We start from the raw sequence: 19,394 nt of genomic DNA, 5'->3' as shown, positions 1-19,394 counted from the left end.
TGCCTATAATCCCAGCCACTTGGGAGGCTGAGGCAGGAAAATTGCTTGAACCTGGGAGGCGGAGTTTGCAGTCAGCTGACATCACACCACTGCACTCCAGCCTGGGCCTTGGACTGAGATGCTGTCTCCAAATAAAATAAAATAAAATACAATAAATCAAAACAAGTCCTGCTGGTATGCAGAGAACGGGCTAGAGTGGAGAGGCCAAGGAGAGGCGGGGGGCTGCTCCACTGATCCAGACATGAGGTGGGGGTGACTGGGACCACAGGGAAGGCAGCTTCACGAGATATTTAGGAGTTAAAAACTCTGAGAGTGGCCGGGCGCGGTGGCTCAAGCCTGTAATCCCAACACTTTGGGAGGCCGAGACGGGCGGATCACGAGGTCAGGAGATCGAGACCATCCTGGCTAACACGGTGAAACCCCGTCTCTACTAAAAAATACAAAAAAACTAGCCGGGCGAGGTGGCGGGCACCTGTAGTCCCAGCTACTCGGGAGGCTGAGGCAGGAGAATGGCGTGAAACCGGGAGGCGGAGCTTGCAGTGAGCTAAGATCCGGCCACTGCACTCCAGCCTGGGCCACACAGCGAGACTCCCTCTCAAAAAAAAAAAAAAAAAAAAAAAAAGTCTGAGAGTTGGAAATGAAAATGAATGGGAAGTGGAGGAGGAGTCAGATTCCAAGGTCTCTGGTGTGAACTGCTAGGTGGATGGTGTTGCTTTCTGGTAGGAGGAAAGCCTTGGGCAGGAACAGCCTCTGAAGGCAAAATGGAGGACTCTATTTGGGGGTGCCTTCTGCAGGTGGAAATGTCAAGGAGACAGCCAGTAACCTGAGGGGGTATCTGGGTTCCCACCTAACTTGCACTGCGGTAGCTATGCCTAACTGTCATTATGCGGGCCATATTCATCTGGGCATGTGTGGGCTTGCTGCACCTCCAACCTGACTTAGTAGTGACCACCTTCAGAAATGAAACAATCCAGAGTTGAAATATATTCTTTATTTTCACAATGGAAATAGGATAGGGAAGGAGGAAAGAGATACCTTTGTTAGTCGCCACTGCAGTACCATCGAAAGAATATCCTGGGGAAACAAAGAGGTATGTGTGTTACAGGAGGGGTTGGGGACTAGAAACTTAAGTCCTGGAGGTCTGGACACCAGGGTCGAAAAGGTGGACAAGGGCCTGGACTCCTGGGTCTGAGGGAGGAGGGGCTGGGGCCTGGGCTTCTGGGTCTCAGGGAGGAGGAACCTGGGTGCCTGGACTCTTAGATCTGAGGGAGTAGGGGCTAAGGCCCTGGACTCCTGGGTCTGAGTGAGGAGAGGTGTGGAGGCCTGGACTCCTGGGTCTGAGGGAGGAAGGGCTGGGGACCTGGATCCTTAGATCTAAGGGAGGAGAGAGCTGGGGACTTGGATTCCTGGGCTGAGTAAGGAGGGGCTGGGACCTGGACTCGTGGGTCTGAGAGGGGAGGGACTGAGAGCCCGACCTCCTGGGTTGGAGGTTGGTGGGAACCCAGACTTCTCGGTGGGATCTGAGAGAGCGGGGAGCTAGATGCTGGGGCGCCGGGGTACCGAGGACTCACCACGCCAACACGGTCGCACTCGCTGATGCGAGGGCCCCGAGGGCTGCAAGCAGGAACAGGTTGCTGGGCGTCAGAGCCTCGGGCCTGACCAGCAGCTCGCCCAGGCTGGGCCTCCAGGGCTGGATCAGCTCGGCGTCCCGCGGCGCCCAGCGCAGCACTTCCCGGAACGAGGCCTGCAACTCTATCTCCGCCCGCGGGGGCGGGCCCGTCACTGCAGGGGCGCGCACGTCAGTCAGGCACGAGCCCCACCCCCTCGCCCCGCCCTCGCCCCGCCCCGCTCGCTCGCGCCGCCGCGCCCCGCCCCACCGTTAAGAAAGAAGTAGAGCCGGGCCAGGGGGCGCTGGTCTTGCTTGATCACGCAGGAGAACGTGCCGCGGTGCGTAAGCTGCGCCGGACGGATCCGCGCCAGGTATCCTTCGGCCCGCGGCATATCTCGGAAATAGGACAAGTCCTGAGTCCGGAGCTGCGAGACGCGCGGGCTTGAACTCCTCAACTCCGGCTTGCCACTGAGTAACCTACAAGCCCCGCTCCCCGAGCTAGACCACGCCTCGTGGAGTCCCGGCCCTGAGCCTTGAGCAGCCCGCCTCCGAGCCTTCTACTTGCTCCTCTGCCGTAAACGCACCCCTTCCCCTCACTCCTTAAACCCTTACGCATAACCTACCCCTAGAACCTGCTTTTATTTATGTATGTGGTGTTTATTCTTTTTTCTTTTCCAGACAAGGTCTCGTTTTGGCGCCCAGGCTGCAGTGCAGTGGCGTGATCATAGCTCACTGCAGCCTCGAACTCCTGGACTTAAACAGTCTTCCCGCTCAGCCTCCCCAGTGTCTGGGACTATAGGCGTGCACCACCACGCCCGGCTGTTTTTAAAATTTTTTGGTAGAGGTAGGGTCTTAGTATGTTGCACAGGCCGGTCTCGAACTCCTGATCTCAAGCCATCCTCCCGCCTTGGTCTCCAAAAGCGCTGGGATTACAGTTGTAAGCCACCGCCCCAGGTCCTTGGTCCTGCATTCTGATCTTCGAGCTCTCCCCTAAATCCCGGGACCCTCCTCTTGCTGATGCCTGTGTCTAGACGGAGCTTCGCGGAGTCCAGTCCCCGCAAGCTGTCTCCCCAACCTCTAGTGAAGCCTAACTCCCCGTCTAAACGCTTCGCGCCTGCCCCGCCCCGACTCACACCTCCTCCTGCGAACTTCCAGGAATAGGTGATCTCCTCCTTTGGCAGCTGGAAGTTCACGATGCAAGAAAACATAGCCTGGTCGCCCCGAATCACTGTCACATCCTGAACTGAAGACGGAGCTGGGTTCACTCGCTGGGCCCCGCCCACGTCTGGCTCGCCACCAGCCAGCTCATGCCCCTCGGTGCTCTGGTCCTGTTTCTCAAGTTAGTCTCCTGCACCCCGAGGTCCCGCCCCTTCACCTGGGCAGTCCAGAGGGAGGTCGCAGACCCTGGAGTAGCACCCGCTGCAGAGGAAACGCCGGGCGAACTCCTGGAGACCTGTGGGGCGGGAACGCTGCGTCAGGCGCCACCTGCCCGCCCAAGCCCGGGGCCCTTGGCCCATTTGAGATCCGTGTAGCTTCCCAGGGTCCATAGGCCAGGTGGCATCTTGACCTCGCCCTCCCTGCTGTCCTTGGCCGACTTTCACGCCTCTCCGCCCTCTAGGGTTCCTATTGGTTTGCTTCGGCTCTCACACCCACCTTCTGAGGATTTAGAGCAATACCTGGTTTACTTCCTTTTCTCCAGGCCTTATTGGCCTCCTAAGGATTTGAAGCCCACCCGATTTCCCCCACTTGATGTCGTAGGTTTCGGCTCCGACCGCCTCCCTTACCCCGCAATTCCAAGTTTTAGATGAAGTCCTTACCGCAAGGAGGGATGCAGGCCTGGGCTGTGGAGGAAGAGGAAACATCACTACCTTAAAGTCGTGGGAAGAACCCTGCCTGATGCTCCCCTAACGGATGTTACAAGGCCGGACGCATTGCTCCCAGGAGGTAGGGCCAAGCTTTCGTCACAACCTGGGGGCGGGGCCAAGCCTGAGCATTCCATTACAAGGTCAGGCCCAGGCCTGCTGCCAGCCTTCTACTTGGGGTTTAGGGGGAGCCACACTGGTTTGCTGTAGGCCCTGAGGGGGATGGGCAGTCCAGGTGTATTCCACCGAGGAGGCGGGGCTAGATCCTGGGCGATCCTTGCAGGAGACCGGGGCTAAGGTGGTGGCCCACTAAAAGAGGCGTGGCCAGGCTAGAAGGAGTCCCAGAAAGGGGCTCAGTTGGAGGGGGAACTTCTTCGAAGGGGCGGGGCTGGATCAAAAATGGTCCATGCAGGGTAAGAGACCCTCCTCAAGGTCTGAGGCTCAAGAGATGGGACCAGGGGATTGAAGGGGAGCGGATGGGGGTCTCAGGAGTGGGTTTTGTTTTGAGATGGAGTCTTGCTCTGTCACCCAGGCTGGAGTGCAGTGACACAATCTCCAGTCACTGCAACCCTGCCTCCAGGGTTCAAGCGATTTTCCTGCCTCAGCCTCCTGAGTAGATGAGATTACAGGCATGCGCTACCATGCCCAGCTAATTTTTATATCTTTGGTAGATACGGGTATCACCATGTTGGTCAGACTGGTTTTGAACTCCTGACCTCAAGTGATCTGCCCGCCTCAGCCTCCCAAAGTGCTGGGATTACAGGCGTGAGCCAACGTGCCCGGCCAAAAGTGGGGTTTTCTAATTGTGTCTGGGAGAGGAGAGATGGAGTGTATTTTACCTTCTTTAAGCTGTGTAATGACCTTCTTCATTTTCTCTGCAGCATCAGGGAAGGCAACCTCAAAGGATCCTGGAGAGTGGAGGGGAGGACGGCCTGTGTAGTAAAGCCCTTCGCCTAGGGCTTGGTCCTTGGTCCTGCATTCTGATCTAGCCTGGCTAGGGCTATGCCAGCCCTAGCTCACAGGACGTGCTGTCAGGTATCTGCCCTTCCCATGCCAGCCCTAGCTCACAGGACGTGCTGTCAGGTATCTGCCCTTCCCCGGCCCCTCTTCACCCCTCTCTTATTACCATATCCTCTGCTCCTCTTCTTATCTCTCGCCTTGTGTACTTGAAGGCTAACAAGTCCCTAAGTCTCCTTTCTTCTGCCTCCTGAATCTCTCCAGGATGGAAGCCCTCCTGGACACCTGCTTGTGGCTTTGTTGCGGGGAGAAGGGGAGGATAGAGATAAAATTCCTCCACAAGGCCTATTAGGTCTTACGTGGTTTGGCCTAGTTCCCCCTCCCTCCCTGTCCCATCCCTACTGCCCACCTTTCATTTCCTTTATTTTATTTTTTTGAGACAATGTCTCAGTGTCACCCAGGCTGGAGTGCAGTGGCGTGATCTCGGCTCACTGCAACCTCCGCCTCCTGAGTTCAAATGATTCTCCTGCCCTAGCCTCCCGAGTAGCAGGGACTGCAGGAATGCGCCACCACGCCTGGCTAATACTTGTGTTTTTAGTAGAGATGGAGTTTCACCATGTTGGACAGGCTGGTCTCGAACTCCTGACCTCAAGTGATCCACCCACCTCAGCCTCCCAAAGTGTTGGGGTTACAGGTATGATCCACCATGCCCGGCCTCATTTCCTTTCATATGAAAACAACCACATTCTCTAGCACCTCAGGGCCTTTGCACATGCTGGCTTCGGTTTTTAACACATTTTTCCTTCTCCTAATCATCCTTCCATCACCACAGATCTAACCAAGTTCCTTGTTTTTGTCTCTCATTGCAATCATTTCATTCCTAGCTCTCATCCGTCTGCAATTACATATATTTATATATAGATGATGATCACGTATGTCTGTCTCGTAAGTAAATAAACACGTTCTTCTGTAGCGCTGTGTCCTCTGAATCCTGGAGAGGACCCTGAGTCTTAAAAGTGCTCAGTTAGTATTTGTACAATGAATTCCAGGATCCAACTCAAACTAGAGACCCCAACTGGTGGCCTATGGCCCAAATCCATCCCTGGGATGTGTTATATTTGGCCTGGAAAGTGTTTAAAAGAAAATGAACCAGTTGCCAACATATAAAATTTGGAATGTCACATAAAACATTTGGCATCTTTTTACAAAGTTCGAAGAGCTGTAACACAAAGATCGTATTTCCATAAGGCAGCGAATAGCTGGAGATGAGTAGCAGCCATTCCCTTGAAATGGGGCACACACTGGCCACTTCCACGGTCCCCATCCTCTATTCACTTCTGTATTTACCCATCTTTTACTCTTTTATCTTCCTTGTCTTTCTAGGTGTTTTTGTTTTGAGATAGAGTTTCGCTCTTTGCCCAGGCTGGGGTACTGTGGCGTGATCTTGGCTCACTGCAACTTCCACCTCCCAGGTTCAAGCGATTCTCCTGCCTCAGCCTCCCCAGTAGCTAGAATTACAGGCACCCACCACCATGCCCAACTAATTTTTGTATTTTTAGTACAGATGGAGTTTCAGCACGTTGGCCAGGCTGGTCTCAAACTCCTGACCTCAAGTGATCTGCCCACCTCAGCCTCCCAAAGTGCTGGGATTACAGGTATGGGCCACCATGCCTGGCCTTGTGTTTTGACCACTGCAGTGGTCTCCAAATCCAAACTGTATGGGTTTGTGGCTTGTTCCAGTGGAATAAGAAAAAGTAGACAGCTGACTTGATCTCGTGGTGGTTTGTGGAAATCAGAAATGTGGCAGGGTTTTATAGGCTAAATTGTGCCCCCCCCCCCAAGCAAATTTGTATGTTGAAGTCCTAACTCTCAGTACCTCAGAATGTGACTGTACTTGGTTCTTAACGAGGTGATTAAGTCAAAATGAGGTCATTAGGGTGGGCCGTAATGCTGTATGATTGGTATCCTTATGAGAAGAGGAAATTAGGACACAGAGATGCACACAGGGACATATGAAGAAAGCATCTACAAGCCAAAGAGAGAGGCCTTAGAAGAAACCAACCCTGCTGACACCAAAACCTTGATCTCAGACTTCCGGAAGGCAGAAACTTCTGTTGTTCGAGTCACCCAGTCTACGGTACTTTGTTACAGTGGTCCTAGCAAAGCAATACCCAGGAATTGTCCATTGCCTCCAAATATCTGTATATCGATATCCACAGAACACAGATAAAAGGCTTCATCTCCCAGCCTGCCTTGCAGTTGTGGTCATGTGACCAAGCTATAGCCATAGAATATAAATGGATGTGTTATATGTGAGTCACAGGAGGTGGCCTTAAAAGGGAGGTAGTACCGCACCTGGAATCCCAGCTACTCTGGAGGCTGAGGTGACAGGATCACTTGAGGCCAAGAGTTCAAGATAAGCCTGGGCAACATATCAAGACACCATCTCTAAACAAATTTTTATAGATTAGCCAAGTGTGATGGCATGTGTCTGTAGTCTTAGCTACTCAGGAAGCTGAAGTGGGTGGATGGTTGAACCCAGGAGTTCGAGGCTGTAGTGAGCTATGATCGCACCACTGTACTCCAGCCTGGGCAATACAGCAAGACTCTGTCTCTAAAAAACAGAGAGAAGGTGGTGCCATCTTATTGTTCCCCTCATCCATCCTGCTGCCTGAAAATTTGTTTCGATGGTTGGAGCTCTAGCAGCCACACAGGACCATGAGGACAAGGGCTATTCCCTGGGATATTAAGCCTTCAAGGAGCTTGGATCCCCAAGAAATGGAGGTGCCATACTACCCTTAAGTGCCTACCTCAAGACTTACTTTATATAGGAGAGATAAACTTCCTATGGGCTTAACCCATTGCAAGGACAGGGGAAAGCGTCCTCTGTAATTAAAGCCATACAAAAAGGGAGGGAACTGAGGATATTGGCAAGAGAGTGGCTGAAATGACGATCATTGGATATACACTTGGAGGGAGGAAGCACTGATGCCGAGAAGTGAGTTTCAGATGAGGACCTAGTGGTCTCTCCTTGGCCACAGAGCAGGAGTGTGGTCTCAATACGGCAGGATGATCAGGAGCATGTGGTCAGACTGGGGTGCACAAATGAGATGCCAGGATGTTGCAGGAGTCATCCAAAGAATTTCTATGGGCCAAATCAAAGGACTCATGGGCAGGGTGAATGTGGGATATACCAAGTAAGTCATGGTGGTGGGTTGGGCTTATAACCCACCAGGGGAATATGAATGGAGTGAAATGTTCCAAACGGCCTGGGTTATAGCAAGCAGGCCACAAAGAGGCATGGGTGGGTGTTGTAAAGTCTCCCCCAGAGGAGCTGCATATCGTCAGGAGCTCTGACCCTGGTTCAGATCATCTGGGGTCTGAGTCCTGGCGCTTCCATCTTGAGCACACCTGTCTCAGATCTGAGTATCAATCACAAGCCCTCCTCCCCATGTGACCTTGGCCAAGTGACTTCACCTTCCTGATCCTCAGTCTCCTCATTCATCAAATGGGGATGACAGCACTGTCTGTATCACAGGGTTCGGGGAGGATGAGATGCCATACAACCATGAAAGCTTCCTCATCCCCACTCTTTCAGGGCATCGTTTAAGGATTGTATGAGATGGTATCGCTAAGCATGTAGAATGGCTCCTGGCACATGGTGAGTGTTAGAGAAGGCTGGCAAACTTAGGATTGCCATCTACAAGTTTGAGATGGGGAAACGGAGGCGTGGGGAGATTACAGAAGTGGTGCAAAGTCACATGGCTACGTTTGACCCTGGTGGTCAGGCTACAGAGCCTCCATACCTAATCGCTGCATGCATAATCTCCACACCTAATACTGCATCCAGTCTGTACCAGGTCATCTACTCCATGGTTTATGTATATATATATACAAATAAGATAACCTGGGATCACCGAGAGGCAGTCAGCCTACGTCAGCTCCTCCATCTCCCTGCTCCTCCCTCTGGAGGAGACGCAAAAGTCATCCTTGATTCTTTCCATTGCCCTCACCCACCTACATCTGGTCCAGTCTATCTCCAAATATATCCCAGGTCTACTGTTCTTGTCCAGAAGAGCCCCAGCGTTCCCATCTGATAAGCAGGACTATAAAACCCAGCCTCACAGGGCCGGTAGAGGATATCCTTTAGGAAGATACTTAATATGAATGACTCTGTGTATGGCAAACACAGCCTCTAACATGCATGGGCAGGCCTGGCACACGGTCAAATCCTTATGCCCACCCCCCTCTGCTCAGACCTCATCTGAGCCCCCCGGACCACTGTGACTGGTCCAAGCCACCACGGGCAGGCTTCTCACTGGAAGTCGGAATTCCTGCCTTTGTCCAGCACCCACATAGCTGCCAGAGAGATCTTGTTAAATCCCAGGTCAGATCCTGTCTCTCTGTGTAAAGTCCTCCAATAGCTCCCCCATTTCAAGAGCAAAAAACAAAAGTCATTCCAAGGGCCTACAACAGCAATTCTCAGAGTGTTCCCGGAGCCGCATCATGAGCATTGCCTGGGATCTTGACAGAAATGTCCATTTCTGGGCCCTATCTTGGACCTGCTGGTCAGAGGTGGTGGGGTCCAGAAATCTGCATTTTAAATAAGCTCCCAGGGGATTCTGATGTATGCTGGGCCTTGAGGACCACCTGTCTATGAGGATAGCTACTTGGGAGGCTGAGGCAGGAGAATGGCGTGAACCTGGAAGGCGGAGCTTGCAGTGAGCCGAGACCGCACCACTGCAGTCCAGCCTGGGCGACAGAGTGAGACTCTGTCTCAAATAAATAAATAAGTAATTAAATTAAATTTTAAAAAAGAAAACTATCCCCCCTTTCTCTTCCCCTTCTCTGTTTTCCTCCACAGCAGGGATCACCAACTGACATACTAAGATACTAAGATATTTTATTATGTTTGTTGTCTGTCTCCCCAGACTTCGCCCCAATATAAGCAACCCGAGGACGGGTGGTTTGCAGTTCTGTTCACAGCTGTGTTCCCAGGGTTGTTCCCGGCACATTCAGTAAATATCATTGAACGTATTGCACCAGCTTCTCCCGGCCTCCAGACTCTCCCTCTGGGCCATCTTCCACACGACCCCAGAGGGTTCTTTCTACACCCAGAGCTGCCCCTACTTCTCCGCTGTTCACACTCCTGCTGCAGCTCCCCAGTGCCCTGAAGAAAGAGACTCAAAACTCTGACTTTTTCTGCTGAACTCTGCACCTGGGTATCTAGCTGCCTCCTAAACGTCCCTGAGACTCCTCGAAGTCACTACATTCTAACCCAGCTCATCCTCTGCCCCTGGCTCTTTCTCTCAGGCTCCTTACTTCAGTGATGACCCACCACCCAACAGGCACGGAGCAGGGCCTGTCTCAGACGCTGTTCTTTAGGCTTCCCCAAACAGCCCAGCAGACCTAACTCTGGCCCTGGGCCTTCTTCTCCACCTTCACAGCCCCAGCCCCCACTCAGGCCTCCGCTCTGGCCTGGACCCTCACCCAGCCTCTTCTCTCTCCCCTCCAAGTTCGTCCCACATGCGGCCCCACAGGCGGCTTCCACTCCCAGATCCAAAGGTTCCTGATCTTTTTAAAAGCTTCTGTGACTAGGCAGGCTAAGTAGGGAGAAAGCGCATTTCCTGGAATACTGCACACCCCAGATGGAGAGCTTGAGGGCCTCAGATCTCCCTTTAGGGTGGAGGTGGGGGAGCCACTGCTGAGACCTTCTCCAGGCTGGCCCTGGATGCCCCCTGGGTGGATGGGAATCTTCCCTCTTACGGGATCTTTGACAAGGCGCTTGGAGGGCAAAGCAGGAAGCAAAAGGAGCGACTGTGGGTGTGGGAATAAGCCCTGAGCTCCTGGATCTAAGAGGAAGCCGGTTTATTCTACAGCGCAGGGCTCTGTAACTCCTGCAACTCTGAGCCTCCACAGTTCCAGGGTCTGGCACGCTGTGGGGATCATGGCCATGGTGACCTGGCATGATTACTGCCCATCGGCCACGTGTGGCCCCCCGTCCTGAGGTCTCTTCGCACGGCCACACACCTCAAGGCTGTCACGTGTGCCTGTCTCACCAGGACAGTCACACCTCATCTCTTAGCTGCTGTCACCTGAGCGATCCACTCTGCTGTTCCTGTTTTCCTGCCCTCTAATTGCCTCACATCTCAAAAATGTGGAATCATTTTATAAGAAATGTGTGTGTGTGCGAGTGTGTGTGTGTGCGCGAGTGTGTGTGTGCGAGTGTGTGTGTGTGTGCGAGTGTGTGTGTGTGTGCGCGCGAGTGTGTGTGTGTTCTATCCTAGAGGAAGATGCCTTCCCCAAGGTCAGGCTCATCAGGCACCCCAATTTCCCCCCGCCCTCCCCGGCTGTTGAGCTCCGTGGCCATCCTAGGAGGCAAGAAGATTGTCCCACTCTACAGATGGGTAAGTTGAGGCCAGGAGAGGGGCAGTGACCCACCCAGAACTTCATAGGCAGTTAAGATTGTGAGCCATGCAGCCATGGCAGAACTTATGCCTACCGGACCTCATCTGGCCTCCCAGCTCTAGACAGTTTCCGCAGCGTCCCTTCCCCCTCACCACCTTCAGCCCCTGGCTCTTAGAGCTACCTTCAGCCTTTGCTTGGACAAGCAGCTGAGCTCAATGGCTTCCCAGCTTTCCCCTCCCAGATCACTGCCCAACTCTGGGGGCCTCCTTCCTCTGCACCTGGGTATCTAGCTGCCTCCTAAACGTCCCTGAGACTCCTCGGGCCCTCACACATACCCATTTCTTGGGGGCTCCAAGTCCACATCTCCCATCTCCCCATCCGCACACACTCACCCTGGGCAGCAGCCAGCTCCTGCAGGGCATGGGTCATCTGGGTGAAGGCGTCATGCAGGTGGCTTCTCTCATCATAGTCTGGCGGTGAGGGAGGGGGCAGGGGCTGGGGGAGGCAGCTCCCCACACCACCATGTCCCTAATGGGAACATTCTCTCTCTGAGTCTCTGCCCTCCCAAGTCTGTATCCTTCCCTCTCTTGACTCTCTGCCCCACAGTCGCTATGCTTCCTGAGTCCTTCCCAAGTCTCTATCGTCCCCTCTCTGTGAGTCTCCATCTTCCCTGAGTCTCTGCCCCCGACCAGTCTCTACCCTGCTTCCCTAGTCTCTGCCTCATCTCTATCCTCCCCTTTCTGGGTCTCCATCCTTCTCTGAGTCTCCATCCTCCCCTCTCTGGGTATCTGTTCCCTCTCCAATCTCCATCCTCTCCTGTCTATCTCTTCATAGTCCCCTCTCTGAGTATCCATCCTCCCCTCTCTCTGTGACTCTCCATCCTCCCGAGTGTCCATCTTCCCCTCTCTGACTCTCCATTTTCCCGAGTCTCCATCCTCCCCTCTGACTCTCCATCCTCCCCTCTGAGTCTCTGCCCTGCTGTCTTCCACTGTCTGTGTCTCTCTGTCCCTAAATCTCTGTTATTCTCATGGTCTTTGAGCCTTTCTCCTCTGACTATTTCTCTCTGCCTGTCCCTCAGCCTGACCCTCTGGGCCTCTCTGGTTCCTCCCTCTGCACCTTCCCCAGGACACTGATGATGGTCTCCTCACTGATTTCGGTGTCAGAGAGAGCCCGGAAGGCGGCCGTGAAGGCCTCCTCACACTCTTCGAGCTTGGGGCCCCGCATGCCAACAAACATCTGACAGATGCGGAGGCGCTCAGAGTAGGTTGTGAAGCAGAGGAGACAGGCCCAGGCGGGCACCCTGAAGACAGCCAGGACCAGCAGGGCAGACAGGACGGCACTGGCCAGGGCCAGCAGGGCCATCGTGTGGGTCTCAAGGCCAGGGGAGAAGCTAGTAACGTTTATGAAGTCACCACAGGGTGGGGGAAGGGCCAGTGGTCTAGGGTCAGAAGTCAGGTTTCAGTTGGGGGTCAAATGTCATGCTCTGGAGGAAGCGTATGAGAAGTCAGGGGTCAGAGGTCAGGCCAGCAATTCCCCAGGTGTGCGGTTGGGCCAGACGCCAGGCTCCCAAGAACCTCACCTGTGACCCTGGATGTCCTCACAGGTTAAAGGGTCTCAGGGACCCAGAGACTGGCAATATGATACGCGGTGGCCCGGGTAGGCCCTGGGGTGGGGGTCAGAGATAGAGATGGGTACAGAGACATTCCGAGAACCAGAGACAGAAAGACCAAAAAAGACAGAAACAGAGACACGGAGAGATATCGGGAGGGGCAGAGACCTAGAAAGCCAGAATAAAAGGGAGTCGGAGGATCCACTGTGAAAGAGACGCAGAAGTCACAGAGACACAGCGGAGACGGAGACAGACAGGGAAGGAAAACAGATTTCAGGGGAAGGAGGGGATGCAGCGACAAGGACAGAAAAGAGCCTGGCTCCTCCTCCCAGGGTCCCTGGGGCAGCCCAGTGGGGCTAACGGTCCCCGAGTGGGGCTGGGGGTCCCTGCCGGGCCCCGTCCCGTGCAGGGCGCAGCCTGGGGAAAGCTAGGAGGCCGTATAGTGATCTCCTTGGGTGTCCTCCTCAACTATACAACCTCCTACCTCAGCCCGGGGGGCGCGGCAGGCGGACAGACCCGACAGACAGACAGACAGGGACCAGGAGGACCAGGGAGTGGGGGGGAGGGCCGGGGAGGCCCCAGCCGCGATGGTGAGCCCCCGACACGGACCCACAGACACGAGCTTGTGTGCGGCGAAGGCCCCGCAAGGTCGGTTCTACGGGTGGGTGCCAGGACCCAGGAGTCCGGGCCCCCGGCCCCTCCTCCCCAAGGAACCCAGGAGTCCAGGCCCTCAGCCCCTTCCTCATCAGGGACCCTGGAGTCAAGGCCCTCATCCCTCTCCTCCCTAAAGAACCCAGTAGTCCAAGCCCTTACCAGAGACCAGAGTCCTCACCAGGGTCCTCACCAGAGATCCAGGAATCCAGGCCCCTGGCCCTTTTCTCCCCAAATGTTTCTGGAATCCAAGTACTCAGCCCCTTCCTCCCTCAGACTCATGAGTCCAGATCCAAAGCCCCCTTCTCCCCAGAGATCCAGGAGTCCCCGCCCCCAGTCTCTCCTCCCTTGGGCCAGGCAGGCCTCCTGGGGAAGGCATGGCCTGATAGAAAACCTGGCTTCCTGGGTGCCGGCTGGGAGAGAACCTCATCTGTCTTGGAATTTGGCCCTTTGGGCACACCTGCTTCCTACCCACCCTCCTGTCAGTCTGCAGAGACTCCGTGCCCAGGGCCAGGAGGCCAGGGGCTAGCCAACCGTCAAAGCCTCCCTGGGTACTTTCTTTCCTCTCTCCTCTCTTCTTTGGGTCATTTATAATGACAGCCACAATCTCCCAGCGCTAACCCCATACCAGGCCCAGAGCACCAGTCCTCTGACACCTCCCAGTCCAGACAGCCAGGTGCCTTTAGCATCCCCATTTGGCAGGTGAGGGGGCTGAGCCTCAGAGAGGGGAAGAGGCTCCCAAAGTCGGCCTGCGAGAGGTGGGCGGTGGACCCAGCATCCACCCTCCCCACCCCTGGGCTCAGAGCCCCTCCAGCTGGGGTCTCTCCCGTGCCCAGTCCCTCCTCCTGGACTGTCCGGTTCTAGCTGCTCCTGCTCCAGCCGCACCTTCCCGTTCCTTCCTCGCAGTCCAGGTCTCTCTGGCCCTGCCTTTTTTCTCTCTCCCTCTTTCTTTCCACCTTCCCTGGTTCCTAGCCTCCTCCTGCATCAGGACATCCCTCCCTGGCTCTGCGCTGGCTTCTCTCTCTCCCCATCGCCTCTCTCCTCTCCCCGCTCCTGTTTTCTTCCCTCTCTCCCCCTTTCCCCTTCTTTTCGTCTACCTTCTGTCTTTCATCCTCCCCTTCTCTCCCTTCCCTCTCTTTGTCTCTCTCATTCTCTCTGGCCCTCTCAGTCTCTGTCTCTCTCTCGTCTCTCACCCTTCTCCACCCCCTTTTTTCAGATGTCTTTCCTCACTTCCTCTCCTTCCACCCCTTCCCTCTCTCCATCCCTCACCTCCCTCCTTCCTGCTCTCTCTCAGTCTCTATCTCTCTCCCTTTCTCTCCCTCTCTCTCTCCTTCCCTCCCTCTTAGGTCTCTCTCTTTCCTCCCCTCCCCCTTCTCTCTTTGGGTCTCCCTCCCTTCTCTCTCTTTCTCCTTCTCTCTCTCCCTCCCCCTCGCAGCTCCAGCCAGGTCTGGAGCTGGGGGTGGGGTGGGGGTGGTTTGAGAAGGGGCCCAGGGCTGGGGTAGCGACCTGCTGAGGAGGGGGAGGAGAGGCGGGAAAGGGGCGGAGAAGGAAAGGGGGAGGCGGGGGGCCGGAGACGGGTCTATGGTCCCACCTCTCTTCCCCCTTCCCTCCTTCCCAACCTCCCAGACCCTCAGGCGGGGGCGAGAGTCAGGCCAAGGTGGGGAGGAAGGGGAAGGGAGGAGGCTGCCCCCGCCCCCCCCACCAACCTGGCCCGGAGCCCAGGCCTGGGTTCCCAGCATGCCCCGGGGCTGCCTGGGGCCTGAGGAGGGGGGTGAGGGGAGAGGGGAAGCCGAGAATCTCAAAGATTCCCGGGACCTAAGCATCTTCCCAACCGGTCAACCAGTGTTTCCTTGGGGAAACTGAGGCGGAGAGAGACGGGTTAGGACTTGTTCAAGGTCACTGGACAAGGCATTGGTGGAAACGCGAACTCCCTGGGCCCACAGGCCGGCTTTGGGGAAGGGGTAGGCTCTGGACTTCCCCCAGGCTTAGGTCCCCCTCCCCCTCTCTGCGGACCCTGGGGAGCCCCCAAGGGTCAGAGAGCAGACCCAAACAGTCTGGCACCATGGTAACCAGTTGGCCCCGCCCCCTTAACCCCTGGAGGGCTGGACTCCAGCTGGGGCTAAAGAGGAGGTGGGGACTCCTGGGTTCCGGGGGAGGAGGGGCCTGGGGATCCCCAGAACTGCAGGCTTCAAAGGGAGAAAGATGCCGGCGCCTGGACGCTTGGGTTCTAGAGGAGCAGAGGGTTGGGGGCCGCGCTCCTTGGGAAGAGGGGCTGAGGTTCTGAACTCTGGGGTTTTGAAGGAGTTAGGGGCTGGAGTGTGGATTCCCTGGTCTGAGAGAACAGACTAAGGCTCAGACTCCTGGATCCTGGAAAAAAGGGGGCTGGGGGCTCGGATTTTGGAATGGGTGGGGGAATGGGTGGGGGACTGGGTGGTGTACTCCCAGGTCTGAGGGAGGAGGGGGCTGGGACTGGAATCCCGGGTCCCCGAGGGAGCATGGATGCTGGGCCTCTCCTCCTCCAGACATCCCCTGCCCCCGCCGCTGACCCTGGCCTGTCTGGCAGCCCAGACAACCTCCCCCTCCTCCTCGGCCCCCTCCCACTGGCACGGCTCACCCTTGACCCCTCAAAGCCCCGCAGCCCCATCCCTGCCCCTCCCCCTCCCCTCCGGCCAGACGTTAACTCTTCCGCTGCCGCAGGCACTCCAAAGTCAGACAGTCTTCCTCCACCTCCCCCGAGGGCTCGGGCAGCTCGCCCCTAGTCTCCTCCAGCCAGGATCCTACCAGCCCCAGCCCCCATCTCTGTCCTCCCTCTTGAATCTAGGTGTCCTCAGCTTTCTCCAGCTTCTGGACCCCGGAATTCAGGTCCCAGCCCCCTCCTTCAAGGATTCTGGAGTCTGAGCTCCCAGCCACCCCACCCCCCCACCCCCAACTCCTCCTCCAAGAACCCAGAAATCCAGGCCTCCGGGTGCTCCTCCCTCAGGGACCCAGGAGTCCAGGCCCCAGCCCCCCAACCTCCCTTTCCGCAGACTCACGGCTCCCGCGGCTCCCGCGTCGCAGGGAAGGGTCTTCTCCGCCGCCCCGGGCCCGTAGGCCGGGCCCCAACGCCGCCGAGCGCTCTCCATCCTCTCCCCGCCTTCGCCGCCCGGCGGCCTCTCCCCTTCCTCCCGCCGTCCCCACCATCCTCCTTCCCTTCTCCCCGACTCCCTCCGGCCGGCGCCTCCTCCCCGGCTCTGCGGCCCGGGGCTCCCCCTCCCCAGACCCCGCCGGCGGCGCGGCCGTGGGACCAGCCCCCTCCCCAGGGGGCCCCCCGCCCCGGCCCCTCCCCACCGCCCAGCCCAGTCCGGCCTGGCTTCCCCCCTGCCCCGGAGCTGGCCCAGGTCCAGGGGAAAAAATTCCATCCAGCCCCGGGGAGGAGGAGCGGGGCGGAGGAGGGAGCGGGAGGGGGAGGCCGGGCCAGGGGAGCCTGACGCAGAGGAGGGAAGGGACAAAAGAGGCCGGGAGGCGGCGGCGGCCGGCGCTCCCGCCTCGCCCGCCCTCCTCCCTCGGCCAGTCTCGCTCCTCCCCGGCTTCCCTAGGTCCCCTCCGCCTCTCCGCCCTGTCCTGTCCCTCGCTGGCCTCCCTCCCTCTTCTCTCCTGCGCCTCCTCCTCCTCGCTCTGTGCGTGCTCTCTCGCTCTCTCGCTCCCTCTCTCCCTCCCTCCTCTCTCTCTCTCTCTCTCTCTCTCTCTCTCTCTCTCGCCCTCTTTCCCTCCTCCTCTCTGCTCCTGTCATTCTTGGTTGCTTTTGCTACCTCTCTGTCTCTTTCCGTCTGTCCTCCCTTATGTCTCTGCACATCTGTCCTTCCTTTCGCCTTCTCCCGGTCTCCATCCTCTTTCTCTGCCTGTGGGGCTTCTGTGTCTCCCATTTATTCTTCCCTTTTCTCTGTTTCTCTCCCTCCCTCCCTGTCTCTGTGTCTCTGTTCTTCCTCTCTCTCGCTTTCTCCTCCCCTCTCTCCCCCAACCAGTCAGGGTCTGCCCTTCTCTCTCTCCCCCTTCCTGCTCTCCCAGCTTCCCCCCCACCAGCTTTGGTCTCTCCACCCCCCCACCCCCACCCACTGGGGACTCAAAGGTGAATCAGACCTGAATCTGCCCTTGCAGATGGAGCTCACAGTCTGATGGAAGAGACAGAGCCAGCCGCAGACAGTCCCAATTCCGGGTGATCAGGGTATGACACAGGGAGAGGCCAGAGGCTGTGAGAGCCTAGAGCGGGAGGAATCCTGGCAGCTGGAGACGGCAGAGAGGACCTCCAGAGAAGGCGTGGTTGTGGCATGACCTCCACTAAGGCCCTTCCAGGCAGAGGGCACAGCTGAAGCAAAGGCCCAAGGCACAAAACCAAGGAGGTGCTGGGAGGACAACAAAGCCCTTAAGTCTGACTAGAGCCTCCGAAGCCATGAGCCAAGGAGCACAGGAGATGAGGCTGGGACGAGCGGGTGGGGTCAGATTCTTAGGGAGTTTCAGGCCAGGCTGGGAACTTAGCCTTCTGAGGGTGACAGGGAGTCCTGGAAGGTTGTGAGCAAGGGGCGGGGACAGGGTTATATCTGAATGTCAGACCCCGCTGAGGCTGTGTGGACTGGAGGGGGAGAGACTGGTGGAGGCTGGGGAGGAGGCCCTCTCCCTGCAGTTTGCCGGCTAAGACCTGGGGAGAGAGGAAGGGGTGGAGCAGGAATGTGAGGAGCTGGAGATGGCTGGAGACTGCTGGGCAATGGGGGCAGAGAACAGGAACCTGTGGGCGGGAAGCAGGTAGGAAAGCAACTCCCTGAGTCTGGCCCAGGAACGGATGGGGCAGGAGTTGCTTCCAATGGGGAACCAGGAGGAAGAAGAGGGTAGAGAGATGCTGTGGGCAGCTGAGAACTTAGTGGACATTAAGAGCCAGGGACATTTAGGGAAAACATTCAGGATGCATGGTGCTGGGCTTTCAACAGTGCACCTCCCCCTCTCCCTATCCTCCAGCCACCCAGTTCTCTCTGGAGATAGCATATATTCACTAATTTCTCATGTATCCTTCCAGAGGAATTTTATACATCTATGCACATATATACCATCCTCCTGTTTTCTGTCCCCAGATAGGATCACAGTATTCTGTACATTTTTTTTTTTTACATGAAATCCAAAGATCTTCCCATATCTAGGCTTATAGAACCTCCTCGTTCATTTTAATAGCAATATAATATTCCATTGTATTCATCTATTTATTCCTAGTGTATTCAGTTAATTGGGAGATTGGAAGGTTTTTTTATGTCAAGAAACTAATGTTTATGCATATTCAAATTTGCTTATTTGTTTATTTATTTTTGAGACAGATTGTCCAGGCTGGAGTGCAATGGCATTATCTCAGATCACTGCAACCTCTGCCTCCCAGCTTCAAACCATTCTCCCACGTCAGCCTCCCAAGTAGCTGGAACTACAGGCATGCGCCATCAGGCCTGGCTAATTTTTGTATATTTTGTAGAGATGGGGTCTTGCCATGTTGGCTGGACTGGTCTTGAACTTCTGACCTCAAGTGATCCTTCTGCCTTGGCTGAGCCACCGCACCTGGCCCAAATTTGCTGATTTTTAAGGTGATTTTGTCCAATGCTTTTAAGCCTCTAAACCCAGATATTCGATAAATGCTTACTTCTAGATCCTTTAAATTTTGTTGATAATTACTAACAATGGGATAATAATAATGACAACAGATACCCTTTATTGAATGACTACTGGGAGCCAGTTCCTGGAATGAGTATTTGTTATACATTATATCATTGATTACACAGAAACCTTATTATTAGAAACTATTATTATCCCAGTTGTAAGGATGGAATACTGAATAAGATGTGGTTCTGAGTAGGGAGTTGCCCAAGCTCACAAAGTATGTGATAGAGCTAGAGATTCAAACCCAGGCCTCTCTGGCTCCTTCTTTGGGGTGGGCTGGCTCTGGGAAAAGATGCTGTTTCTAAGGATTGACACTGGGTACATTTAAACGTCATGCACACAAATTCATGTATGATTAAGAAGGACCCTTTGTCAGACCCCTCACTTTCACTTGGGATCTGGAGTTACTGTCACTCTGCATTCACCTTGGATGCCCTGTAGACAGATAAGGACAGTAACCGCATCACAGTCCTTGTCCTGGCCCTGAACCTGTTGTGTTGTGATTTTCTACATCTGGGTCTGTCTTTGGGAATTTACTGAGGGCACAGTCTAGGTCTGAGTCATCTCTGTGTCCTCAATATCACTCCACCCAGGCATGGCTCAGAGTAGGGGCTCAGGAAAATGTTTGCTA

General features: G+C 55.6%; 1 protein-coding gene and 1 long non-coding RNA gene across 7 annotated transcripts; one reads left to right on the top strand and one right to left on the bottom strand.

Moving 5' to 3' along the window:
- Positions 1–973: 973 nt before the first annotated feature.
- LOC105497096 (sperm acrosome associated 6) lies at positions 974–16,291 on the bottom strand. Of its 3 annotated transcripts, none has more exons than XM_071087637.1 (9): positions 11,985–15,647; positions 11,229–11,306; positions 4,311–4,379; positions 3,427–3,450; positions 2,985–3,062; positions 2,745–2,852; positions 1,878–2,003; positions 1,572–1,782; positions 974–1,074 (listed from the first exon to the last, which is right to left on the bottom strand). In XM_071087637.1, exons 1-9 carry the CDS (start codon positions 12,196–12,198, stop codon positions 1,041–1,043), a joined length of 942 nt encoding a protein of 313 aa, XP_070943738.1. In that variant the 5' UTR covers positions 12,199–15,647; the 3' UTR covers positions 974–1,040. The 3 variants fall into 3 exon arrangements, with proteins under 3 accessions (XP_070943738.1, XP_011766140.1, XP_024653430.1); XM_011767838.3 differs by having other exon boundaries at positions 1,878–2,034; positions 2,743–2,852; positions 11,985–15,645; XM_024797662.2 differs by lacking the exons at positions 11,229–11,306; positions 11,985–15,647 and adding an exon at positions 16,129–16,291 and having other exon boundaries at positions 1,878–2,034; positions 2,743–2,852.
- On the top strand, positions 3,057–6,707 carry LOC139360445 (uncharacterized). Of its 4 annotated transcripts, none has more exons than XR_011617846.1 (4): positions 3,057–3,553; positions 4,353–5,900; positions 5,993–6,083; positions 6,406–6,707. It is a non-coding gene; the product is annotated as an uncharacterized lncRNA (long non-coding RNA). The 4 variants fall into 4 exon arrangements; XR_011617848.1 differs by having other exon boundaries at positions 6,403–6,707; XR_011617849.1 differs by lacking the exon at positions 6,406–6,707 and having other exon boundaries at positions 4,353–5,122; positions 5,993–6,182.
- Positions 16,292–19,394: the final 3,103 nt, after the last annotated feature.

The sequence above is a fragment of the Macaca nemestrina genome, chromosome 20 (assembly GCF_043159975.1).
Source record: "Macaca nemestrina isolate mMacNem1 chromosome 20, mMacNem.hap1, whole genome shotgun sequence".
NCBI lineage: Eukaryota > Metazoa > Chordata > Mammalia > Primates > Cercopithecidae > Macaca > Macaca nemestrina.
The sequence above is the reverse complement of the archived record's forward strand: the minus strand, read 5'-3'. Positions and strand labels throughout refer to the sequence as shown.

What these genes read in the sequence shown, in the direction of transcription:
- LOC105497096 (XM_011767838.3), bottom strand. Translation starts at nt 12,198, where the DNA reads ATGGCCCTGCTGGCCCTGGCCAGTGCCGTCCTGTCTGCCCTGCTGGTC. An exon ending in TCTCTCTGACACCGAAATCA is followed by an intron (nt 11,307 to 11,984) that starts GTGAGGAGACCA and finishes CCTCACCGCCAG; the next exon opens with ACTATGATGAGAGAAGCCAC. An exon ending in GGCCTGCATCCCTCCTTGCG is followed by an intron (nt 3,063 to 3,426) that starts GTAAGGACTTCA and finishes CCCGCCCCACAG; the next exon opens with GTCTCCAGGAGTTCGCCCGG.